General features: G+C 36.0%; 1 protein-coding gene across 1 annotated transcript in view; it reads left to right on the top strand.

Annotated features, from left to right (window-relative positions):
- Positions 1–20373, top strand: part of LOC107190156 — a 56107-nt gene extending 35734 nt beyond the window's left edge. Inside the window, exons 2-6 of the mRNA XM_015578912.1 lie at positions 9966–10066; positions 11001–11149; positions 14547–15441; positions 16517–17032; positions 19921–20373. Coding sequence (XP_015434398.1) covers positions 9966–10066; positions 11001–11149; positions 14547–15441; positions 16517–17032; positions 19921–20373 — 2114 coding nt within the window. The remainder of the gene's footprint in view (positions 1–9965; positions 10067–11000; positions 11150–14546; positions 15442–16516; positions 17033–19920) is intronic.
- The last annotated feature ends 1899 nt before the right edge of the window (positions 20374–22272 follow it).

The following is a 22272-nucleotide window of genomic DNA, read 5'->3' as shown; positions in this document are numbered from 1 at the left end:
ATTCATTTGCGCGATCAGAACACGGTATACCTCATTTCGGCCGTGCCCTCGTAAAGTCTCGTTGGCTAGTGCAGTGGAAATTTTCCCACTCTTATTAATCTTTTACAGTTAGAGTTACGCGCAGAGAAGAGCAAATACATTATACACGCTTTTTATTACTTTATGAACACTTTATAGTTGTATGATGGAGTTGCGTATCATTCCTTTTCCGCAGACCTCATTCTTAATGAAAGGTTCTGAAGTTTGATCATTTGTAATGAACTCGAATGAGATGTCAGTGTACTGCGACGGAAAATGTCTTAAAAATGTTCAAAACTGGTCCATAAATATAAATAGGTGACGTAATAAAACGAACACTTGTAGTTTCTAGAATAACAATTTATTTACATTATTGTACAATTTATATTGATTAAATTTGGTATTAGATGATTGTAAATATTTATTCTATCATTTTTTATAAGTTATTTAAAGAATGGAAGCAGTTGTACCAGTTAATTTAATAACGAACAATAAGGTATGATGTTCGCTCTCAAAGAGAAGTAAATTATTCGAGAATAAAATTTTATTTGATCCTTTCGAATTCTACGCATGATAGTCGGCGGAAAGGTGTTATCCAAAATAAAGAGGGAGGAAATTACGGATCATCCGGTTATCAGATACGTGCCGACGCATACGATTAATTAGAATCGAGTATTCCACAATTGCGAGCCACCCCCCATCGTTGCTTAGGAATTTTTCGCAAAGTGGTGAAAGCTATGAATATTCAAAGGTCCCCGCACCGAAGTCGAACATAATCCAACGCTTCGACAACGTGACAATCATTTCTGATTTTCCCTTAATTTGACTCACTCGCCAGCCATCGGGATATTCAAATGGTGCAGTGTAAAGCGGAGAACGTTAAAATTCCCCGTATTCATGACGAGTTAAATTAAACAATTCGGTTGGTCGCAATTATTTGAATCGCTTTTCCAAGCCCAACCGAGCTATTTTAATTAACGGATGAAATAATACGTCAATAATTTCAACGCTCAATTCCTACTTCCATCAAACTGCCATTTCCTGCACGCAACTTGATTATGTCGCCTTGTTTGGCAGAAAGCCAAATTTTTGTGTATAAAGAAATTAAGCACACATTTAAGGAATTTGAAAACTAAGACCACTAATTCAATTACATGCGTAAACAATGAACATTTGTGAAAATGCCTTACTATACGATACACATATACAGGGTGTAACAAAAATGTTGTCCGACCCGGAAATGGGGCAGTCGGGGGGTGAATTGGAACAAGTTCTTCCTTAGCAACAATGTAATCTGAGGCTTCGTTACCGAGATATTATCGAAAAACCTCGACCAATCAGAGCGCGAGTTTGCCAGCCAAGTTCCCGCGGTAGCGTTGGCTACAAATCGCAACGCGTAGATGTACGCACATACGAAGACATGGTGGAACATTTTACGTACGACGAAATAATACAGTTGTCTGATATAATGTCTGAAAAAAAAAGTTTAGCCGGAATAACTGTACCCTTTACCTACGATTAATAAAAAAACGTGTCATATAATATAAATTTTCGAGTCAAGATTATTCAGTATTTGCCATTCACCGCTACTGCAATTACCTACTAGAATAACTACGAGTTAGTACCGAAATTCCTAAAAAAATTAGTTTTCCTGAAAGTTAAATAAACTTATACTATTGTGGCATGCACCCTTTTCCACTGATCCTCTCTTTTGTTACAAAGTCTCTAAGGAGACAGAGTGACATGGGGCCATTTTCCACTAAGAATTTGTTTGATTTCAATATTAAGGAATTTAAATATGTTTCTGTTTACGAAAAGTACTTGAAGGTCATGGAATGGATGCTAGATTGTTAGAGCTTGTTGATGGTGCAAAGAACCAAAAATCGACATAGATGTGGCATTTGTCCCCTTTCCAATGATCCCGTCAATTACAGGACTTGTATAACGATACACAACGGATCAAAAAAAGTATTTTCATACTCGACTCCTTTATAATAAATATAACGAAAAGAACGAACAATATACGATAGGAGAGAAAGATAATTATTTACAAAAAGGTACACCTCACCGATTTCGATGATCTTTAAATATTTTGTGAAAGTCATCATTCTCAACAACTTTTCTCTATACGTGTTACTGCCATTCGACCTAGATTTCCGAGATTATTCAAAGAAAAATATTGCCTCTTAATTTTGCATTTTATTTATCTACGGGATTACCTTTCAATCACCTTACTGTGAAATAGAAGCGAGTGAAAAAATCGCAGTCAAAGTAGCGTAAAATGCAGTACAAACAAAATATTGAAAATAGAATTTTAGTTTGGACACCTGAAATATTTCTTCAATATCTGTTTATCGTTTCATTCACGGTACAATAAAGAAAATGTTATAAAAACATTGTTATTCACGTGAAAATCGTATCATATCGAATATACTATACCAGAGAAATATACTTGAAGAAAACTTCAATTTCGTATCGTCTGCGTTTCCAGGAACAAAAGGAACATAATGAAAAGAAAGGCAGAAACGTCCGTTCCGGCGTGTTTTCAATCCGGTTCACTGCCATCTTCATTTTTAATGCTGTCTGGTCGTGTTACATTTTAACAATCACGGTCGTTTGCGGAATAATTTAGTCGCGTGATGCAAGGGTCGAGGCACGCACACGCGAACAAAAAAAAATATACAAAACAGTAAATGCAAATTCATTCTTAACGAGATATTTCCATAGGTGGAGTCGCCAGGAAGGAGGGTTAGGGGAAGATTGCGCCCTTGTCCCCCGGCGAGACGCAAACGAAATCGTCGAAGTCGTTGGGGCGAAATTCTGCCGTTAAAACGACGTTAATCCCTTTTATATTAATATCCACGTAGATTGAAGGACAACTTAATTAGCCGAGATCGTTAGAGTCTCCGTGGAATATCGTGATGCGTTCCTAGTGGACCGAGACTTTGTGATTATGCGGGGAATAACGTGGATTCGCTATCATAGATTCATTTTCGTCGTAAGTGCTACGATCAGCTCACAGGCTTTGATATTACAAGCATGCATTATCCTGGAGCATACTCAATTTTGCGAAATATATGGCAAGGGTGGCCAGATAACTGTTGGATATCAAAGTACCCTCGATAATATTTGGCGTAGCGTTTTGTATCACTTTATTACGTTTTACACAACATTTTTCCCCGCTAATTAACGAACATCCAGAAATTTTCGACAAAAATGAAATTTTGAATAGTCACAGAATCAGCCAAACAAAAGGGTGCGGGCTGTAAAGGTACAAAACATTGACGTAAACCAACTCTCGATCGGTGAACACGTTTTCAAAAAACATGCAAAATTAATTCTGGCATCAAACTCGTGAGGGAAAGTTGTAAAAGGAACCATATCACAAAAAAAATTATGAAAATTTTTATAAGTTTCGCAAGAATTTGATTGTAAATTACACAATTATATGTACCCAGATAGCGCCGTATATCCAGTGGACGTTTGTTTCATGTCCAGTTTATATCTGAATGTCCTATGTCCACTTTCGACATCCCTAGGATGTTTGTAAGATTTAAATTTCGGATGTTTATGGATGTTCTCAAGACTTAAATTTTACGAATGTTCGTAGGATTTAAATTTCGGATGATAGCGTTTAGTAATTTTGGCTCAGTGTCATTCCGTGCAAAGTGATGGAACCCTATGAACAAGGTGTCATTTTTTAGAGAATCAATAGAGAAGTATAACGACACTAGTGGTTTTGTGCGGAAACTTCAGAAAATTTAGATAAATATTTGAACCTACCATGTATACTTTAAAAAACCCGAAAAAATACCGGTATTCATTTCAATTTCGGTAACAAGGTGTCGATATAGCTTTGCTTGCATAATACCGGTATTAAAATCACACTGGTTTTAAGTCCCTGGGCATAATATCGGTAACAAAATTATACCGGTATTAAGTCTCTGCGCCAAATATATTAATCAAACAGAAACGAACTTCATTTGCATACTATTTGTCGATCCAATGAGCTAGTCAACTAATTTAATTATGTAAAATTGGAAAACTTAATAGTTTATATCGTAAATGTTATATTTTCGTGCATTACCAAAATAAAATTTCACCATCGTTTAATCCTTGCTATTCATTATCCCTATTCAATGTAAACGTCGTTTTACATTTCATTTATATTTACGACAACTAATTCTGCAATTTGTTGCACCTTTTATCAATTTCGTCATCGAAGCGATGCGCTATCGATTGAATAGCTCTCGAAACCGAGCTTTGAACACACAACATGTCTCTGAAAATCGTAATGTAATGAAATTCAAACATCCATCATACACAAACAGCTTTTCAAAAAGCTTTCGCCGCTTTCAACGGCAAGCACAGCCAAATCGAATACGTTTGAAACTCGATTCAATCAAAAAGGGTAATTTATCTGTGTTTCAACAGCTCCTTTTATTTCCCGATTTTCGTGTATAAAATTGCCGACCAGGTGCAAAAAGAGAGGGGGGGGGGGAGAAAAAGCAACTGTTTAAACACGGTCGCGTAAAAAGCGATTGTGCTACGCACAGTTGTGTATTAACCCACCCGGGAAATATATAAAAAAAAAAAAATAAACCCTCTGAGAGGCCATTAAAAAAGTGAGATAATTAATCAACGAAAAAAAATTGAACCGGATCAAGTACATCACAGTTTGAAAGCACCATTAAATTGGTATAGCCTCGCTTTATTTGTAAAAATTCAATCGGTGGTGCATTGACGGACGAAGCAAGGGAAAGACAAAATATGAAGAGTAAAGGTGAGGATAAGAAATGGAATAGAAAAAGAGAAATAGTCGAGAAACAAATAGGAGGGAGAAAAACGAGAAGAGAGAAAGAGAGCGATAGTCAGATAAGTATATGGTGATCGCAGAATGAGACGATGTGAAAGGAAAAAAGGATTTCGAAAGAGGAAACCATGATGGAGGAGAGATGAAAAAGAAAAGGAAATGACAGACACGGTTGAGCAGGTTGGGCGAATCGTTATTACAGATTTCAAGCGACAAGATAGAGATAACAGTTCATAGGAGGACGAAAGGAAACAGAAAGGACGTGCCGGAGAGAAATGATAAGATGCGAAGGTAAGCCATAAAAGTCGCAAAGAGGAAACGGGCATCAACGCGCGGCGCTTCATTTCAGTGGAATTGGCTGCATCAATGCTAATTAATTAGCCTGTAAACTCCAAGCGGTCGATGGCCTCTGAGTAATTTCATTAGTCCCTGTTGCGAAGGGCTGTTGAATGTATAAAGTCCTGTTGTCGCCATGACTGTCGTCGTCCGGCGTTTCGGTAACGATTTCTCACGTGGCTCGGCGCTTAATCGCTCCATCTACCTTCAAGATGTTACGAAATGTCTACTTCCACGTGGTCGGGCGCCCGATACCGATGCTTAATCACTCTTCTTCCGACCAGCAGAGAAACGACGCAGCTGTCTCTCCTGCTGGTGCTTTTTCGAAAAGCTTTCGTGGTTCAGGAACGTGTAAACCGACCGAAAGAACTAACTCGTTTACGTCGAATAATTCTTTTTTTCCTGCTCTCCTAAATTTCACCCAGAGAAATTTTTTTTTTTGTTTATTTTCCTATATCAAATATTCCTATTTCTTACGAAATAATTACATTTTTTTTTTAACATTATTTACGAGAAAAGAAGGAAGGAAGGAACGATAGAAAGAGGAAAGAAGGAAAGCAGGTGAAAAGAAAGAAGGATATAAGGAACTTAGAAAGCGGTAAGTGATGGGAACGAAAGAGGGGTGGAGAGAAGGCCCAGAGAAATTGATGATGTATCGCAGAACGAAATTTTTGTAAGGGGGACCACTTGTGTGCACAGTGATTTATCCAAAGGAAACGAAATAAATGATTCGAGCAGCTTTTAATGAGCCTCAAGAACATTGACAAGTAGTCCAGCCGAATTAGACATGAAATGTACCATTTCATGAACAAAACTTTAATACGTGTTTCATTGTTTAATGCGGTCGTAATTATGATTGGAAACGAGGATCTCTTAAAAGTAACAAATGATTTGCAATAATAAACAATTGGGAACTGTATAACCGTAACCATCACTATTCTGTTTTATTTATCAGCTTATATCTTTGCACTAAACGGATAATAAAATGAAATGTGTTTCGTTAAGATAGCGCCACTGCACTGGTTGAGCTGCAAATTGCTTGTGAAAAAAAAAATTGGAGATTGATTCAGACATTGATATCTCGGCAAAAATGCGTTACTGCTGTTGAAATTCATAAATAAGGTAGTCCTAGTCTTCTCATACAAGTAGTGCCCTGTCGGTTGAAAACTTTTTGTGTTAACAAATTATAATGTGATCTAGTCGACATTGTAGGCAAGGTACATCGTTACTTACGGTTGTAATAAATTCTCCATGACAATCGAAACATTTCGTAAAAATTGCCTTGATTTATAAATGGCCGTCCAAATAAATAGAATAACTTTTGGAATAATTATTTAACCAGAATCGCCAGGTTTCGAGTTTCTCGAACGTGTGCTCGTCTCTCGAATACGGTCGTTCCTGTTTTGTTACGCGTACTTATTTTTAATGTTCCCGTCTCGACTGGTCTTTCGGTATGCATGCGGCTTAATACGACGTTACAGCGTCGAGCGAAACGTTAAGTCCCCTGTTTGCGCGATTGTCCTAACAATATTCGTGGCGCGGATGCGATACGGCCGGGTATTATTTGCACCGTACAATGGAAGCGTCGGGCAAGTAACGATATAAGCGTGAATTACCCTCATATCAGCCGCTGCCGTCGGCCGATGCAGTGGCTTTTCGCCACTCTAACGATTTGCTTCTTTGACTTTACACTGGACGAAATGTGATAGGATTAACTGGTATTGCTTTGTATTGGACCAGGCAAAGGCACAATCAATGGGAATTCAGGAAATTATGCTGGTGAAGTAGATATCGCGCATAGACTTTCTGTTTTGTTTGGATCCACATAAACCGAATTGCATTTAATTCGGCTGAAAATAATAATAATTCCGAATTTTTTAGTTGATGAATTTTTAAGGTTTCGACCGTAATCCTTTCCACCATCTCGAAGAAGAATTATCGGAGTCATTTGCAGAGTCTCTATAATTATTCTGAACAGTATATCTTCTTTAAAAGAAAATTATTTTGAATATTTCATGACGAAGAGTCTCATTTTACGGAAAACTACTGGTTTAATTTCAAACTCGGGCAAATTTTTGGACCAGACCGTGTAGATACATACATAACAACTGTTTGTAATATGTCAATTAACACTTTTTATTCGTGGCACTTTAATAATTTTTCAAAGTTAAATTTGATTTCCTCTTAATATATCTAATTGTCCTGTCAATAACACATCTTTAAGTATAGGAGGAAATGTTCACAGGAAGAAGATTTACTGAATATTTAAAGCAGTTATCTACAGTTATTTGGAATATTCCATAGTAGTACATTGTCTGTTGTACTACGCCGTTTAAAATAAAATTTCTAAACATGTACTATGCACAAAATTCAAGAAATGCACAGAATATATTACAATTAATATTACAACCATTTTTGTGTTAAAAAAATATACTTCTATAACAAATAACATACATATCTTAAAAATCCATATTTACTAGGAGTCTCTTTTTGTTACATTAATTTGAAATGCGAAGAATACTTTGACCAATTATAACATTTATTCACATTTATCTCTTGTTTACGAACCATTAATAAATATTAATGAATTACAATTTCTTTAATGTAACCATAAAAAAACCTATTAATAGACAAGGTTTATTTTTCTGCAGATTTTCATAAATAATAGATTTTTAATACACACACGCGTTATAATCTCTTCTCATCTAGAAAGTACTAAAAACTTCCGTTTCTGTAGGTTTTCTTCAATCAAGTACCGTTTTCAGATCGATTAAAATAGCTCCCGCTTTCAAATATGTTTTTAATACATAAATATAAATAGTACAATGAAAAACGTATTTGCTGGTACAAAGATATGTTATCGATTAAATTAATAATCGGACGGTTCGCTCAATAGGAAGTCTCGAAAGGCATTGAAATTTTAGGTGGATGCATGGTATCAACTTTCGATACTGATACTCCTTGAATCGAAGTACATATAATACTAAACTACCATTCATCCAGCCGAATTAGACATGAAATGTACTATTTCATAAAAAAAACTTTAATAGGTGTTTTATCGTTTAATACGGTCATAATTATGATTAGAAATGAAAAGCTGTTCGAAGTAACAAATGTTTTGCAATAATGAACAATAGGGAACGGTATAACCATAAAAATCAGTATCTTTTTTCACTTATCGGCTTATATGTATACATCGTTTATTACGCCGGATGCGAGTAACGAACGAAAAAAAAGAAATCAGTATGCTTGCAAGTCTGGCTACAAATCCTCATATTAGTTCGCGACAATCTGGCATTAGTAGGAGGAGCGTACTTCGCATTTTGCACCGTCATAAATTTCATATTACCATGTCAGTCTTCACCAACAATTGTAGGAGAACGACTTCATGAATCGCGTTGAATTTTGTCGACGAGCTAAACATCAGATTCAAAACAATGAATTATTTCTTAATACCGTCTTATTTACTGACGAGGCAACATTTGAAAATCACGGGAATGTTAATTTGCATAACATGCATTTATTGGCAGCGCAAAATCCACATTGGCTGCAGCAGGTTGTAAAATTATAAAATTATTGGTCCTCATTTTCTCAATGGAAATTTGAATGGCAACATCTACGCTAATTGTATTAAAGATACATTGGGTCCTTTGCTAAAGGAATTGCCTTTATTTACACGACAATCCATCTGGTATCAATATGAGGGATGCGCAACACATTATTCATTGATTGCGCGAAGGGAACTCGATGAAAAATTTTAAAATCGTTGGATCGTAGCCGAGTCGAGTGGAAATAAAAGCTTTCTCTTTCTGTTTTCCACTCACGTGTCCTTTTCTACATTCGGAACACTACAAAGGCAAGCTGCCAAGGCTCGACCTTCGAGCAAAAAAAACAAATGGATGTGGTGCTGACAACTTTTCGCCTACAGCGTGAATGTGACGCCGCGGAATCGAGGCCTTCACCCTCAACGAGAGCTCTCTGTACTGTAATTCAGGCAAAATGTCCCGCAGGACGTTAAAGATTTGCCAAAATGCTTTTCTCATAGGTATATAATTTTCCACAAAAAATGTAAAAAATTCGTGATGGTCATGTTAAAACTCTATTGATTTTCCATGGAATGACCCATTTGTGTGATCCTGGTATTTTCTAAATACGTTAGCATAAAACCTAATTATCCAATAGTAAACCAAATTTTATATCCAATATAAAACCTATTAATATTTTTCATTACATATTTATATCAATTAAACACAGAATAATTTTATATTTTATTGTTACATGTAGTATACCCGTTTTTTCATATGAATAAATTCTCCCTCTGAAACATTTCATTTAATATATTACAAGAGTAACAGGGTGGTCAATAAAATATAAGTGTGGGTATTACGATTTTTAGAAAATCAAATAAGGGTTCCGCGATAAAATAAGTTTGGGAACCACTGCATTACACTAATAATATAAATTTGACGGATCAATATTTGTACATTCTTCAAGTGCGCAGTCTTTGCATGTATTGCATTAATTAAACACGTAACAATACGGACATTTAATAAACAACAAGCATGGATGAAATTCAATGGCCTCGGTAATATCACTTTCAACGGGAAGAAGACTCATTATAATTATGTAGTTCGCTTAGTGTGCACGCTACTACTAACTTGCAATTGTTTCTGGGCTAAGACACATGTTATAATCTGTCATTTATTTTTCTACGCGGCTTAGGAATGAAGATACTGAAATGACCGGAGCTATCCGTCTTTTTCTTAGTAGTTAAAATTAATAAGTTCATTTTTCACAGGATGCAATCAGACTGTCAGGAATTCCGTTGGATGGATACGATGGACAGGTCGAATGGGCCGGTGTATTGTTCGGATCAGGGCACCACCTAGGGATTCTCAGGTGAATTTGTTGCACGCAATAGTAAAACTTACCCTATTAAAACAGTTTGAAAAAATAATAGAAGTGTCTCAATATAAATTACAACACACTGAGGATAGCATAGGCAGTGCGAATTGTTAGTACATATGTAATTTGTATAATGGTATATTCATACAGGGTGTAACAAAAATACCGGAGGACCCAGAAATGGGAGACTCGTGAGGTGATTTGAAACAAGTTTTTCCTTAGCAAAAATGTTATCCGAGGTTTTGTTAACGAGATATTAACGAAAAACCCCGACCAATCAGAGCGCGTGTCCGTTGGCCGAGTTTCCGAGGTAACGTTGGTTACGCGCTGCGATTGGTAGCCAACGTTACCGCAGGTACGTTTATTTGTGGGGTCGCAAGTGGTAACAGAATGTTTCTACATTTACAAAATCGATGGTTCTTTGGAACTCTGGATTTTTTACTATATCAACAAAAACGTAAAATGTTTTATAACAGTAAAATTTGAATGATAGTCAATAGCCAAGTATATGTATAATAGTATGGTATAAGTGGAAAAAGTATTTTGGATTTAAATATTAGTTTTAATTCAACGTATAGGTATTCGAAAAATGTACACACAAATCGTTGAAAAATCAAGCTTTAATCGACTTAAAAAAAATGATTCCTTGCAATTCCTTGTTTCTTAATATCCAAGGATTATGTTGAGATAATTAAAGAAGTCAATATTCAAAATTCAAATCTTCGTCCATGCTGCAGTTTTTACACGGTTCGTCCCCCTGTGCGGTGGTAATAAATTAAATAATATTTACTATCAAAGATTTAATATAAAAGCAATCTGGCAGAACACAAAAACTTTTATACATTTCTGTTCAATACGTTCTTATAGCACGGAAGTTTCCTGTTTTGAAAATTCTGATAAATTATATGCAAATCTATTTACGGTACAGGTGATCGAGTTGAAGGTCAGAAGATTGCAGGTTGGTTTTCTAAAAGAAACCCGATGCGAGGGTGCTTACATTAAATTTTCTGATGGCAGTGATGATCTTGAAGATGAAACAGGACGATACTGCGGCCATGTAGATGGAAATATAACAAGGTATGCCATATTTTAGTTCGCGATTAACGGTTTGACAAAGAACGTAAATGCTGAAGAATGCAACTGAGTTGCTATAATTAACGCATGAAAAATACAAACGAACGCGTTTTTAAATCGTTATATATGTTTAATGACTACCTCTACTCTATTTTTCTGGTTCATTATTTTAAGCTCTTGGCGTTTGAAATATAACACTTCCAAGCCGCTTAGAAACGCAATATTTAGAGTGTATAAGTGTTGGCCATCTCGATAAACCTGTAATATTGATTTGTATAATTACAATATAGATACTGACAATTTAATTATTCCGTTTATTACGAAATTGAATTACGTCTAATTAACCCGAGAGCATTTGTATAATAATACATCGGTGTATTTATATTTTTGACAAGAATAATCTTGCGTCAGAAAGTAACGTCTTATTTTAAATTTGTCGAAGGAGGAAGTTGTAAATATTGAAGTCATTTTAGCGCAGGTACGTTTAGTTCTTCTTCTGTTAAACCATACACAAATATTTAAGATACTGACATCTATGAAATCAAAAAACTATTATACCTAAAAACAAAATAACGAAGCACATACTATGAAACTTAATACAAGTTAGGGATACATTGGATACAAATATTTAAAATTGTTCGGGATTGGTTGGGCAACGGCATGACGTCATGCGTGCCGAAACAATATTGTCGCCAGAAACGAGACGCCTTAGTGGAGAGTAGGCCTAAGACGTTTCGTCATAGACGCGTCATAGACATTTGACGCTTGCAGGACGTTTTCATGTAACGACCAATGTAAAACAATGGACGTGTCTCCACTGTTATGTGGCAGCCCTGGTGTAAACCTAAGCGCGCGAAATATGAATCGAAGTAGAGAAAATCGAAAGCAATTGACAAAAGAAATTGTAATCATCATCGATTACTATTCACAACTGCTCGATTAAAGTAAATATGTATTTTCGTTGCCATGTAATAGGATCATAGCTGAGGTGTGACTTGATTCACAAATGCGGAAAACCAATAGAAATAATTCTTTTATAACTTTATATCGAACCATTAATATAATTGGTGTTACTAATGTAATCAGCGTTTATCTTCTTGAACAAATGTTAGCAACATCAACGACGACTCTAAATGTTCATTCGATTCCAAGTCTTAGTAAAGCCCAGACGTACTCCTTTGAATTTCAAATAAATTGTAAAAGCGTTGAAATAGTTGTTTAAAAGTTATTTAGAACAAGTTAATTAAGTTTGAGAGTTTTATTTATTAACTTTACAATTTTCCTTGCATAATTAGCTATAAAATTTAATTATTCCTGAACTATTCAAAACACCATTGTACAACCACGAGCAGAGTGTTTCAGCACTCCACGCGGCACAACCCAACCTTTTAAAAACTCCTAAAACATAATTTAGTAACTATATACACTGCTGTATTCGGGAAACTCTTCTATATCCTTTAAGGTTAAATTGAACTTTCTAGCGTTTTTAATTTTCACGTAATACGTCATTTTTCCCCATAATTGGATGGTGTTACAAAAGCTCATGTTTTTCAAAAACTGTGAGATGCACGAATGGAGATGGAGAAATTCTGCTTCCGGATTCGTGATCTGGACGAGGAACTCCACAAGGATCTCCTAAAGTCCTAAAGGATATTGAACAGTGCTATATGTGGTGATCAGCCAAACGTCTCGTCCGACGATCGCCGATCGCGAATGTGTTAAGAGTCCACTGTAAATATTTATTCAACTCTATCAAAGTTTGTATTACACTGCGTTCTGCGGATCAAAATTTACTATAAATGTATAAACATCGTCTACGAAAACGTTCGAAATGTTTCTAATGAAAATCTGCACGTTTCTGATTTATTACGTGGGTGTAATGCACTAACAAGGAGTGTATTTTAGGTGTCCGCCTCCGATTGCTTTGGTTTTCGGATATGTTTTAGAGGTCCGAAAAATAAGAGATACGTATTTTTTTATAGCGATCCGTTTTCATATTTAGGGGGTGAAACCACCTCTTAAATTTTCGACCCGGAAGTACTATCTCGAAAACCAGAGGAGATACATGAAAACTTTCAATTGGTGGTTTTCATGGTTTTTTATGTACAATAAACTGGTGTTAACAAATTGTCAAGAATACAATTTCTTTATAACAAAACAATTTGTTATAACTTTATTTTACAACTTATTGAAATTTACGTAATGACATAAAATGACGAGCACTTAATTCCAAATCCATTGGTATATTTATTATTGAAATTGCCTCCTTAGTCTCGCAGTTTTTTATTATTTATATTCTGTGCGCACGCCCACTTTTTAAGCTTCCGATTGCCTCGGTTTTCGGAGAATATATTAATAAAAATTAAATAATGGTCAATTTATAAAAGTCAATTTCGATTGTTCAAAAAATTTCTTTTCTTTGTTGTTATAATTTATTTTACTTTTTAGAATAATTAAAATAAAGTGCTCGTCATTTTATGTCATTACGCAAATTTCAATAAGTTGTAAAATAAAGTCATAACAAATTTTTTTGTTATAAACAAATTGTATTTTTGACAATTTGTTAACACCAGTTTATTGTACATAAGAAACCATGAAAGCCACCAATTGAAAGTTTTCATGTATCTCCTCTGGTTTTCGAGATAGTACTTCCGGGTCGAAACTTTGAGGAGTGGTTTCACCCCCTAAATATGAAAACGGGCCGCTATAAAAAAATACGTATCTCTTATTTTTCGGTCCTCTAAAACATATCCGAGAACCAAAGCAATCGGAGGCGGACACCTAAAATACACTCCTTGTTAAGTGAGATATATGAAATGAAATTACATATATTCATGATGCATCAGGCAGAGATCTGTACTAAACAAAATGCACGTTCGGCATTATAAAAACTACTCGACATTATACGGAGTCCATTGTAATTACTCCTATTTGTGTTAATAATTATAAACACTAACAATAGTGTGATATCTGTTTTTCATAATAACGTAATATAATTCATTATGTTGTGTTTGTTACAAATAGAACCTATAAACAATAGGAACATTGGTTAGTCATATGCTAATACAAGTGCCTGAATAACACGTCAAATTGAATTTAAAAAAAAAAAAAACGTCAGTCTACGTTTTTGATCTATTTTTACACAAGGAATCACCGCATGCTTAGTTTTCCTATCATTGTGATTATACACTGTGTATGCAAAAACAGAACCACACATGGAAAAAAAGTATAGTTACCTACAGAACTTTTTCGATGGGCAATATTCGTATAAATAATCGATACAGGACAATAGTAAAAATAAAGACATCTGTAATAAGACAGTCGGATAAATCACTTTGAACATACGAAAATGTTTAGATGGCATTTTTAAGTGGTATTTTCTCTTTCCATTATCCCGCAGGTTGTTCCTGAGAAAGGGTCCGAATTTAACGATCATAATGGATTCCGACGCAAAGTTCGCTGCTGAAAACCCAGTGATGTTCTCCGCCCAATTCTCTATTCTACCAGCCCAGCTGGCTGTCGAACGACATCGTGGCTATTCGCTGTCCTCTTCGTCCGTGTGTCCCTTGGAGTGTGCCGTACGAAAGGATCGAAGATCCTGTAATGTCGTATCCCCGGGTTATCCAGGAGTCTACCCCCGCAGTATTAGATGCCATGTCGCCCTGGAATCGAGTACGGGTCGTTTTAAAATCGGGGGCCAACAGGACGACCTTTTCGATCTTATGAACCGCACGTCCCAGGACAGCTGTCAGACGGAGAACTGTGAGCAGCACGTGGAAATCGTGGCGGAAGTGCCGAAGACGAGGGTCGCCAGATCAGACAGACGGTATCTACCGGAAAATAAGCCCGGCAGGAGACCGAGAAGTTCCGATCACGAAGAGGAACTGGAATTTATCATTGGGCAAACGTCGCGCAAGTTCAAGAGGGGTGGAAATAATCGGAGAAGACTTAAGAAAGTCAAGAAGCAAGATGTTGGATCAAAGGCTCCTCGCAATTCTCGTGGAGAAGAGGTAGACGAAGATATCTGGAGAAATAGCGGCCGTCCAAAAGAGATCACCGACCAGTCCTTCGCAAATGTCTTTCCCCGGAAAAGCGGCTCCAGGCTACCCATCGGCTATCGTGATCGAGGCACCCGTACCGAATCTATCCAGGCACGACTTCGTCACCCACAGCGCGTCCATAAGAAGTCTATGCTCTCGATAAGTTCGGATAAGAATTCTAATCATGATCTACAAGATATATCGGACGTGAAAATTCTACCTGACGGAACGCACGAAAAAATCACTCTGCTACAGGTGAGTTGTCATTAAAGCAATACATTTCCGTTGATTTCTCTAGACAATATTTAAGATCATTGAAGTCAGTGTTGACTACTTTCTAACGACCCTTGGAGATTATGCCTTAGGACATTTCAAATTACTCGTAAATCAATTGCTGTGCGAAAAATATTTCAAACAAAAAGTTGTATGATATAATAATTACCTTTTTTCTACATTGTATCCTACTCATAAAGTTCCGAAGGTCACCGTGATATTTTTTTAATGGAATATCCTATACTTCTTTACGGAAATTAATTAAACAATAAAGATTGGATCAGTAAGTGTTAAGGAATAATAGGTCTAAAGCTTGTGATATGTTATTATTCGAAATGTGTTATTACTAGGTTTCAAAAATTGATTTTCTATTGAATTTTTAACTTGTGACCGGGTTTTGTCGGGACCACGGACGGCGACGGGCACGGCACAGAGATGTATAAACTGTTACATATGTATGAAAATACGATAATCACGTCGAGTGCGGGGCATGGAACGGACACGTCCCGGTTGTGTATAAATGAGCCTTTATCTGGTATATGTAGGGTCAGTTTGAATCAATGACGACAGCCATGGTCGTATTCTTCATTCTAAACTGACGGGCGCAGACTCCTTACCAGATCGAAGCGCAGGTGTAAACAAACGGGCGCTAGTGGAAATACACAGTCGGTAACTGGGACGGCTTAACGATGCGACATCTAACGGCCCTACGTAGAAATAAATTTTTTTCGCTGTTACAGTAGACATTCAATTCCCGCACGTATCTGGTAGGTTTTTTCATTTCAAATGAGTAGAATGGCCGGAATCGTGTCAGCCAGTAGGACGTTTTTTTAAGGGCTCGTACTAAATGATTTATAATTCTGTCAACTTTAATTATTTTTACTTAACAAAAACTGTTAATATTCTTGAAATAAAAAAAAATATGTGCACGAAAGGCGGTTATCAAAAAGTCTTATGGATTCTTTGTAAAAAAATCGCAAAGTCTAAAAAATAACACACTGGACTAGAATATTCCTTTAAGAACAGAAGTACTTATTTTGTTTTTCGTTTTGTTAAGGTACCCGAGTATCAGTACCCGAGGAAGGGCCAGATGCAGGACAAGTTAGGAAGCAACAGTTGCGTGGGCGATTACCTCGCACTTCTGGAGAACGTAAATGGGAAAATTTTCGAAATTTCCAGGTTCTGCGGCAAAGGCCACGTGCCACGGATTCTTTCCCGGGGAAAGAATATTATTATCGAATTTTTCACGGAACAGGATGGCACGTTAATGCACGACGGGTTCCAGTTGTCCGTTCAGGAAATCGAGGAGACATCAGGCGTGAAACCCGACAGAAACTGCGAATTCGTTTACAGAAGCGCGGAACGTACCAGAGAAAATATCAATTCCTTACAGAGCTGGTATCCTCCTAACACTCTTTGCAGTTACAAATTCATCGGGAGAACTTCTGAGAAAATTTTTATACACATGAAGATAATTAAAAACCTGTCGGACCGAGAGTATTTGTCTGAGAAGCGAAATGTGTCTGTGAATTATTGTACCGGAAACGAAATCGCTGTTTACAATGGACTAGAGGTAACTAATACAAAATATGTAGGGATTATATACGGGTGTGGGTATTAAGATGGTTGACACACAACAAATAATAATAGTATAAACTGTATTTAATATAAAACTATAACAGAAGATGACAAAACAACAAAATACTGGGTTAGTACCCGTTAAATTACTAAAAAATAAATAAATAAATAAAATAAAATTTACTGAATTACACCACATGACAAACGACTAACCTACGATAATAACTGGCAGCTTTACTTTCATTTAACAGACTGTCCTGGAACCAGTGTTGGGTAGAATTTTATTCGAATAATACACAGTGAAAAGCAACAGTATCTTAGGGTGCGTCATTCTGAGCTTTAAACAGTTAATGAGATTAAATAATTGTTCGACAAATGTCGATTGATTCATAAAGAAGTATTATTTTATTATAAAAATTAAAATTTCCACGTTTAAACAATTAAAACTGACGAAATACTTTTTCTTATCTTTTATTCCTTATTCCAAACTTTTTATCTAGATAATAAGTTCGCCCATCTCTGCCTGGAATTATGCTGTCTCTGCCCTCTCTTAAACATTTACACCTACAGCACACATCCAAACCTTAAGCTTCGTATTCATCTGAGCATGCGGCCCCGAATGAGCACCGAGCGAGCGTCGTACGCGTGCGCTGACGTGGACGGCGAAGTGAGCACGAACCGAACGGTCAGCGAGCATCTTGGCCCGTTTCGTTCGTTGGCGGCATGTCAAAGTGAGTTCGGTGCTCATTCCGAGCCGCATGCTCACAGGAGTACGCGGCTTGAGAGGAACTGTTATCGGTTGCGGCGTAAACACAAACGCCTTCTGCTCACGATCGTACCTTCGCGAGGAAACTGGGCTTCCGCTAGGGAAAAAAGTAACGTAAGAAAAGGGTCTCCTACCACTTCGGTAAATTTATTTCAGGTACTGAAACGAATGCTAAATCGAATGTTAATTTGGCATAAATTTTTGTAATGCCCAATACCAAGTGGTAGGGGCATGGTAGGAGGCCCTCCGGAGCTGGTCCCGATTTTAATGGGTGAAACTCCGCATTGGCCGTCTCCGCCCCCAGCGGATTTTCCCTACGTCACAAAGTGGGCCAGATCGAAAAGTTGTTCATTTGTCAAAAAATCAAATTCCTCATATCGATTTTTAACGAATGTATATTGCTTTCTAAATGTGTATCACATTCGAAAACGATGAAAGTAATGAGGTATATTAAAAGTTGTAGTTTAAAAAAGGCATTTAAAGATCAAACTTTTATAAATACCATTTTTCACCGAAAAAATTACTGTTTTTCGGATTGATGCCCCGGAAAACCTATTAAACATTATGTGTCCATGTTTTTTTTTCATGAATAGTATATGTCTATATTGAGAACGCTCCTCGATTAAAAAGTTATTGTTTATAATTTGTTTAAAAAAATATTTTCACCTCTGACAAAGGGTAACTTTAAAGTTTTAAAGACTTATGCGTTCTATCATAGTGGAACATTTTCAGGCTTTATTTGTCTATAAAATCATGCAAAATTCACTTCCCCCTCGTTCCACCCCATAAGTTATTATTGTTTAAAGCGTCGCGTGACACGCATTTCAGCGGCGAGTCGCGTTGCACGAGACCGGTTGCAGACCACTACTTACACAGATTAATGTTAAAAGAAGACCTCCAAGACGATGGTAATTCATTGTAGATAATAAATTTTAGATAAATAAATTAATACATTGTAAAGCTCTACTAAAAAGTTTATTATCTTTATTAATAAGACTAATTGTATAGATTTTTGTTCATTAATAGACAAATAGTAAATAAAAGTTTATTAATAAAGAATAATAAAAATGACAATGCTTTTTTTCTTTATAAGCCGAAAATCCGTATGGTTAATTTATTATATTCACTAATTTGCTAAAATATAACACTCATTCTTGTTTGAATATTTAAAATTATTTAAGAAGAAAATAATCACATATTCTTCTTGTGTGCTTAAATGTAATAAAATTCATTGATTCAAGAATTATGGATTACTCTATTTGTTTGAAAAGTTTTCAATTATAATTCATTATTCATATGTCATCACGATTTTTCAGGCATTTTCGATGCTCTGTCAAACAAATGTTTCCAACAAAGATTAGTCAGCACTTCCTGTTCTAGAAATTCCAATATAAAAAATTAATAAAGAAATTCTTTTTTAATAAAAAAAGGTCACCTTGATTTTTTTATGGTCACTATATATTTTTTACTTAATAATATTATAGCTGACGTTAAGATGAATTCAACGACCTATATATTATTGTCCTTAAGTATTGAAATAACGTTAAAACAGTTGTGAACAGCTAATTCTTCGATCTGGCCCACTGTGCGCCACCTTTTGCCTTTTTCCCTAGCGGAAGCCGAGTTTGCACGTCAGTGTACTATACATATCTACCGTTAAGGATTACTTTTCTAAATACCTATCATCTGAAGAATAGGAGATCGAAATATAACAACCATTATTCGCATTCAATACATCGGTTCTTGTTTCACAAGTTATATGTAGTATAATTGCAAACATGTATCCTCGAATATTTGCATCGTTATCTATTATCTCAATTCATCAATTTCTAAAGCCGCTACTCAGTGGTTTCTACGTTGCTATTTTATATACAATTAAAATATGGACTTTTGTCTACAAAATAGCGATGAAAACATTACATTTCATGCATTCATTTAAAAGTTATAATTATACACACGTATCTTTCTCGAGCAACATTCACTGATGTCAAAAAACACAAACACCCATGAATTGACCTAATATTAAATTTATTACAATACATATTTCATTGGAACCATTAATAAATTATCGAAATATTTTAATCAATGTAATAAACATGGCAATATTAATTTTACAGGCAAACAACAGTGTCCTGATGTGGTCTTACTGCGACGTATCTCACCGGGACATCAATAACATACAAATTCCTCTGAAATCCACCGGAAATGAATTTCTCGTACAATATTATAGCGCGAAAGGATCGTACGACGGTCAAGAATTTACTTACACAATGTCGTACAGGTTTACTAAAAAATCGCAGAACTCGACGATTAGACGACAGGTTCAGGATGATTTCAAACTGATCTCCCTAAGGCCGGTCAATTTTTCAGCGTTAAATTTGAACGAGAGTGGAAACTGCAATTGCGATTTCGGAGACAGAATCGGCAGTTTCAAAAATTGGTTCATGGTCCTCGTCGTTCTGGGAATCGTCTCCTTCCTCGGAGCTATTCTTACTATAATTGCGCTCCTCGCTAAGTGTATCAAAATGAAGTCAATGGAGAAGAAACTTCTACAAACCCCAAAACTATGAAATTAATCAAACTTTTGTACAAAATTCTATTTATGGAAATAAAATGTTTTACACTCAATAATTGTATAAGTATCGTGATTCAATAACAAAAGAATGAAAAATAAAAAAATTCCAGCGAAACATAAACTTTGATTATTGATTTTGAAATCCAAAGTGATGACAATTAAACATTATTGTTCCGTGAAAAGATCCTGTGTGTTTAAATAGATGAAAAGTATTTTAAGGCTAGTTTTTGTCAGTATTAACAGAAATGCGAGCAGGTTATTATAATAGTGAACACCGAATACGACGTAATTAAAACGGCGAATGTTTAGGCAAATTTAAATTATTTAGATGTTTCAATGTAAACAGGAGTTTACATAATGTTTTCTGTTAAACGCTTCGGAGGTAAAAGTAAAAATATTATCTGGTCCGAACTGCATGACAAACCATTCAACTTTTATCTAAAATGTATGTACTTTGGCATTATTAATGGTTTCGAAGATATTCGTGGATATGTATTTAAATAATTCATTCTGTATATTTGAAATAATGAATAGTGAATAGTAAATATTAAATATCAAATATGAAATATTAAATATTTTCGGAAGTAATTGTTGTTCTTCTCTGACGTACGATAGAGACTAGATATGGCCTGAACTGCTACTTGTGAATCACTCGTGATTCGATAACGTTCGTTCCCAATCACGATGATTTTTCACAGTGATTCGTGATTTCTCGTCATCGTTTCTGATTAGTGGAGAAACCTAACAGTTCTTTACACGCGACACATAATCTGTATATTTTATATTAACGACATCAAAACAAAAATTCGAGTTATATCGTATACAGTGAAGGAATAATTAGAAACAATAAAGAATAATGAATAAATTAATGATAAAATAATGATGAAAAAGTTGGGTCACAGAACCCCCGCAGGAGGCGCCAGAGACCCGTGCGGTGAGAGCGTGGGGTCATAGAACCCCCGGTGGAGACGCCAGGGACCCCGTGTGGTGAGTCGTGGGGTCATGGAACCCCGGGTGGAGGCGCCGGGGACCCCGTGTGGTGATAACGTGGGGTCACAGAATCTCCACAGGTGGCGCCAGGGACCCCGTGTGGTGAAACCTGGGGTCATAGAGCCCCCGGTGGAGGCGCCAGGGACTCCGTGTTGTGAGAACGTGGGGTCATGGAATCCCTGGAGTATATGTAAGAGTTTTGAAACGTAATCCTTTATCGCTATTGCTCATACGAGTTTCGAGCTCGGTCTAATGTTGCTCATGCAACTGTCGAAATCTGACTGACACTTGTGCCTGCTTTCGTGAGCAAATTATATAGTAACCCCAGCAACCATAGCAATTTCTGCAGATACTAAAACAGCCCAGGTTCAAAAGACGTAGGCAGTAGTTAGTTTCTGTAGTAACCTGTTGAATCAGACAACTATAATTAGTATAGGATTGTACAATATTTATACAGTTATATTTAAAACAATTCGACGAAATGAAGCTTATATTACCTGACGTATGTTTATTGGAATATACATATATACATATAAATTATAATGATATAAAAGTTTGAAATACAATACGATGCGTTACGGTACAATACATCTATTCGATTCAATTGCTCCCTTGCGACTGCAACATCATGCTATCCGCGTCGACGCAGTGCGCTAATACGGAGGCCAATGAAATATCACTGTAACACTTAAAAAAGTGTTAAAGTTATAGAATAAAGAAAAGGAATCTAAAGTAATTTTCCGTAGTTCCATACATCTTTACCTCGAATAATTTTCTAAAATATTCATAGTACTAGACATTTTTACACTTTGAATCTCATATCGATTTCTAAAATAATCCTAGTACGATGTAATATAGAACGTAGTATCATGAAATATATTCGAAGTTCGCAGCCATTGGCTCG

This window comes from Dufourea novaeangliae, unplaced genomic scaffold, assembly GCF_001272555.1.
Source record: "Dufourea novaeangliae isolate 0120121106 unplaced genomic scaffold, ASM127255v1 scaffold11, whole genome shotgun sequence".
Classification (NCBI taxonomy): domain Eukaryota; kingdom Metazoa; phylum Arthropoda; class Insecta; order Hymenoptera; family Halictidae; genus Dufourea; species Dufourea novaeangliae.
Note: the sequence above shows the minus strand (reverse complement) of the source record. Positions and strands in the feature narration are given on the sequence as shown.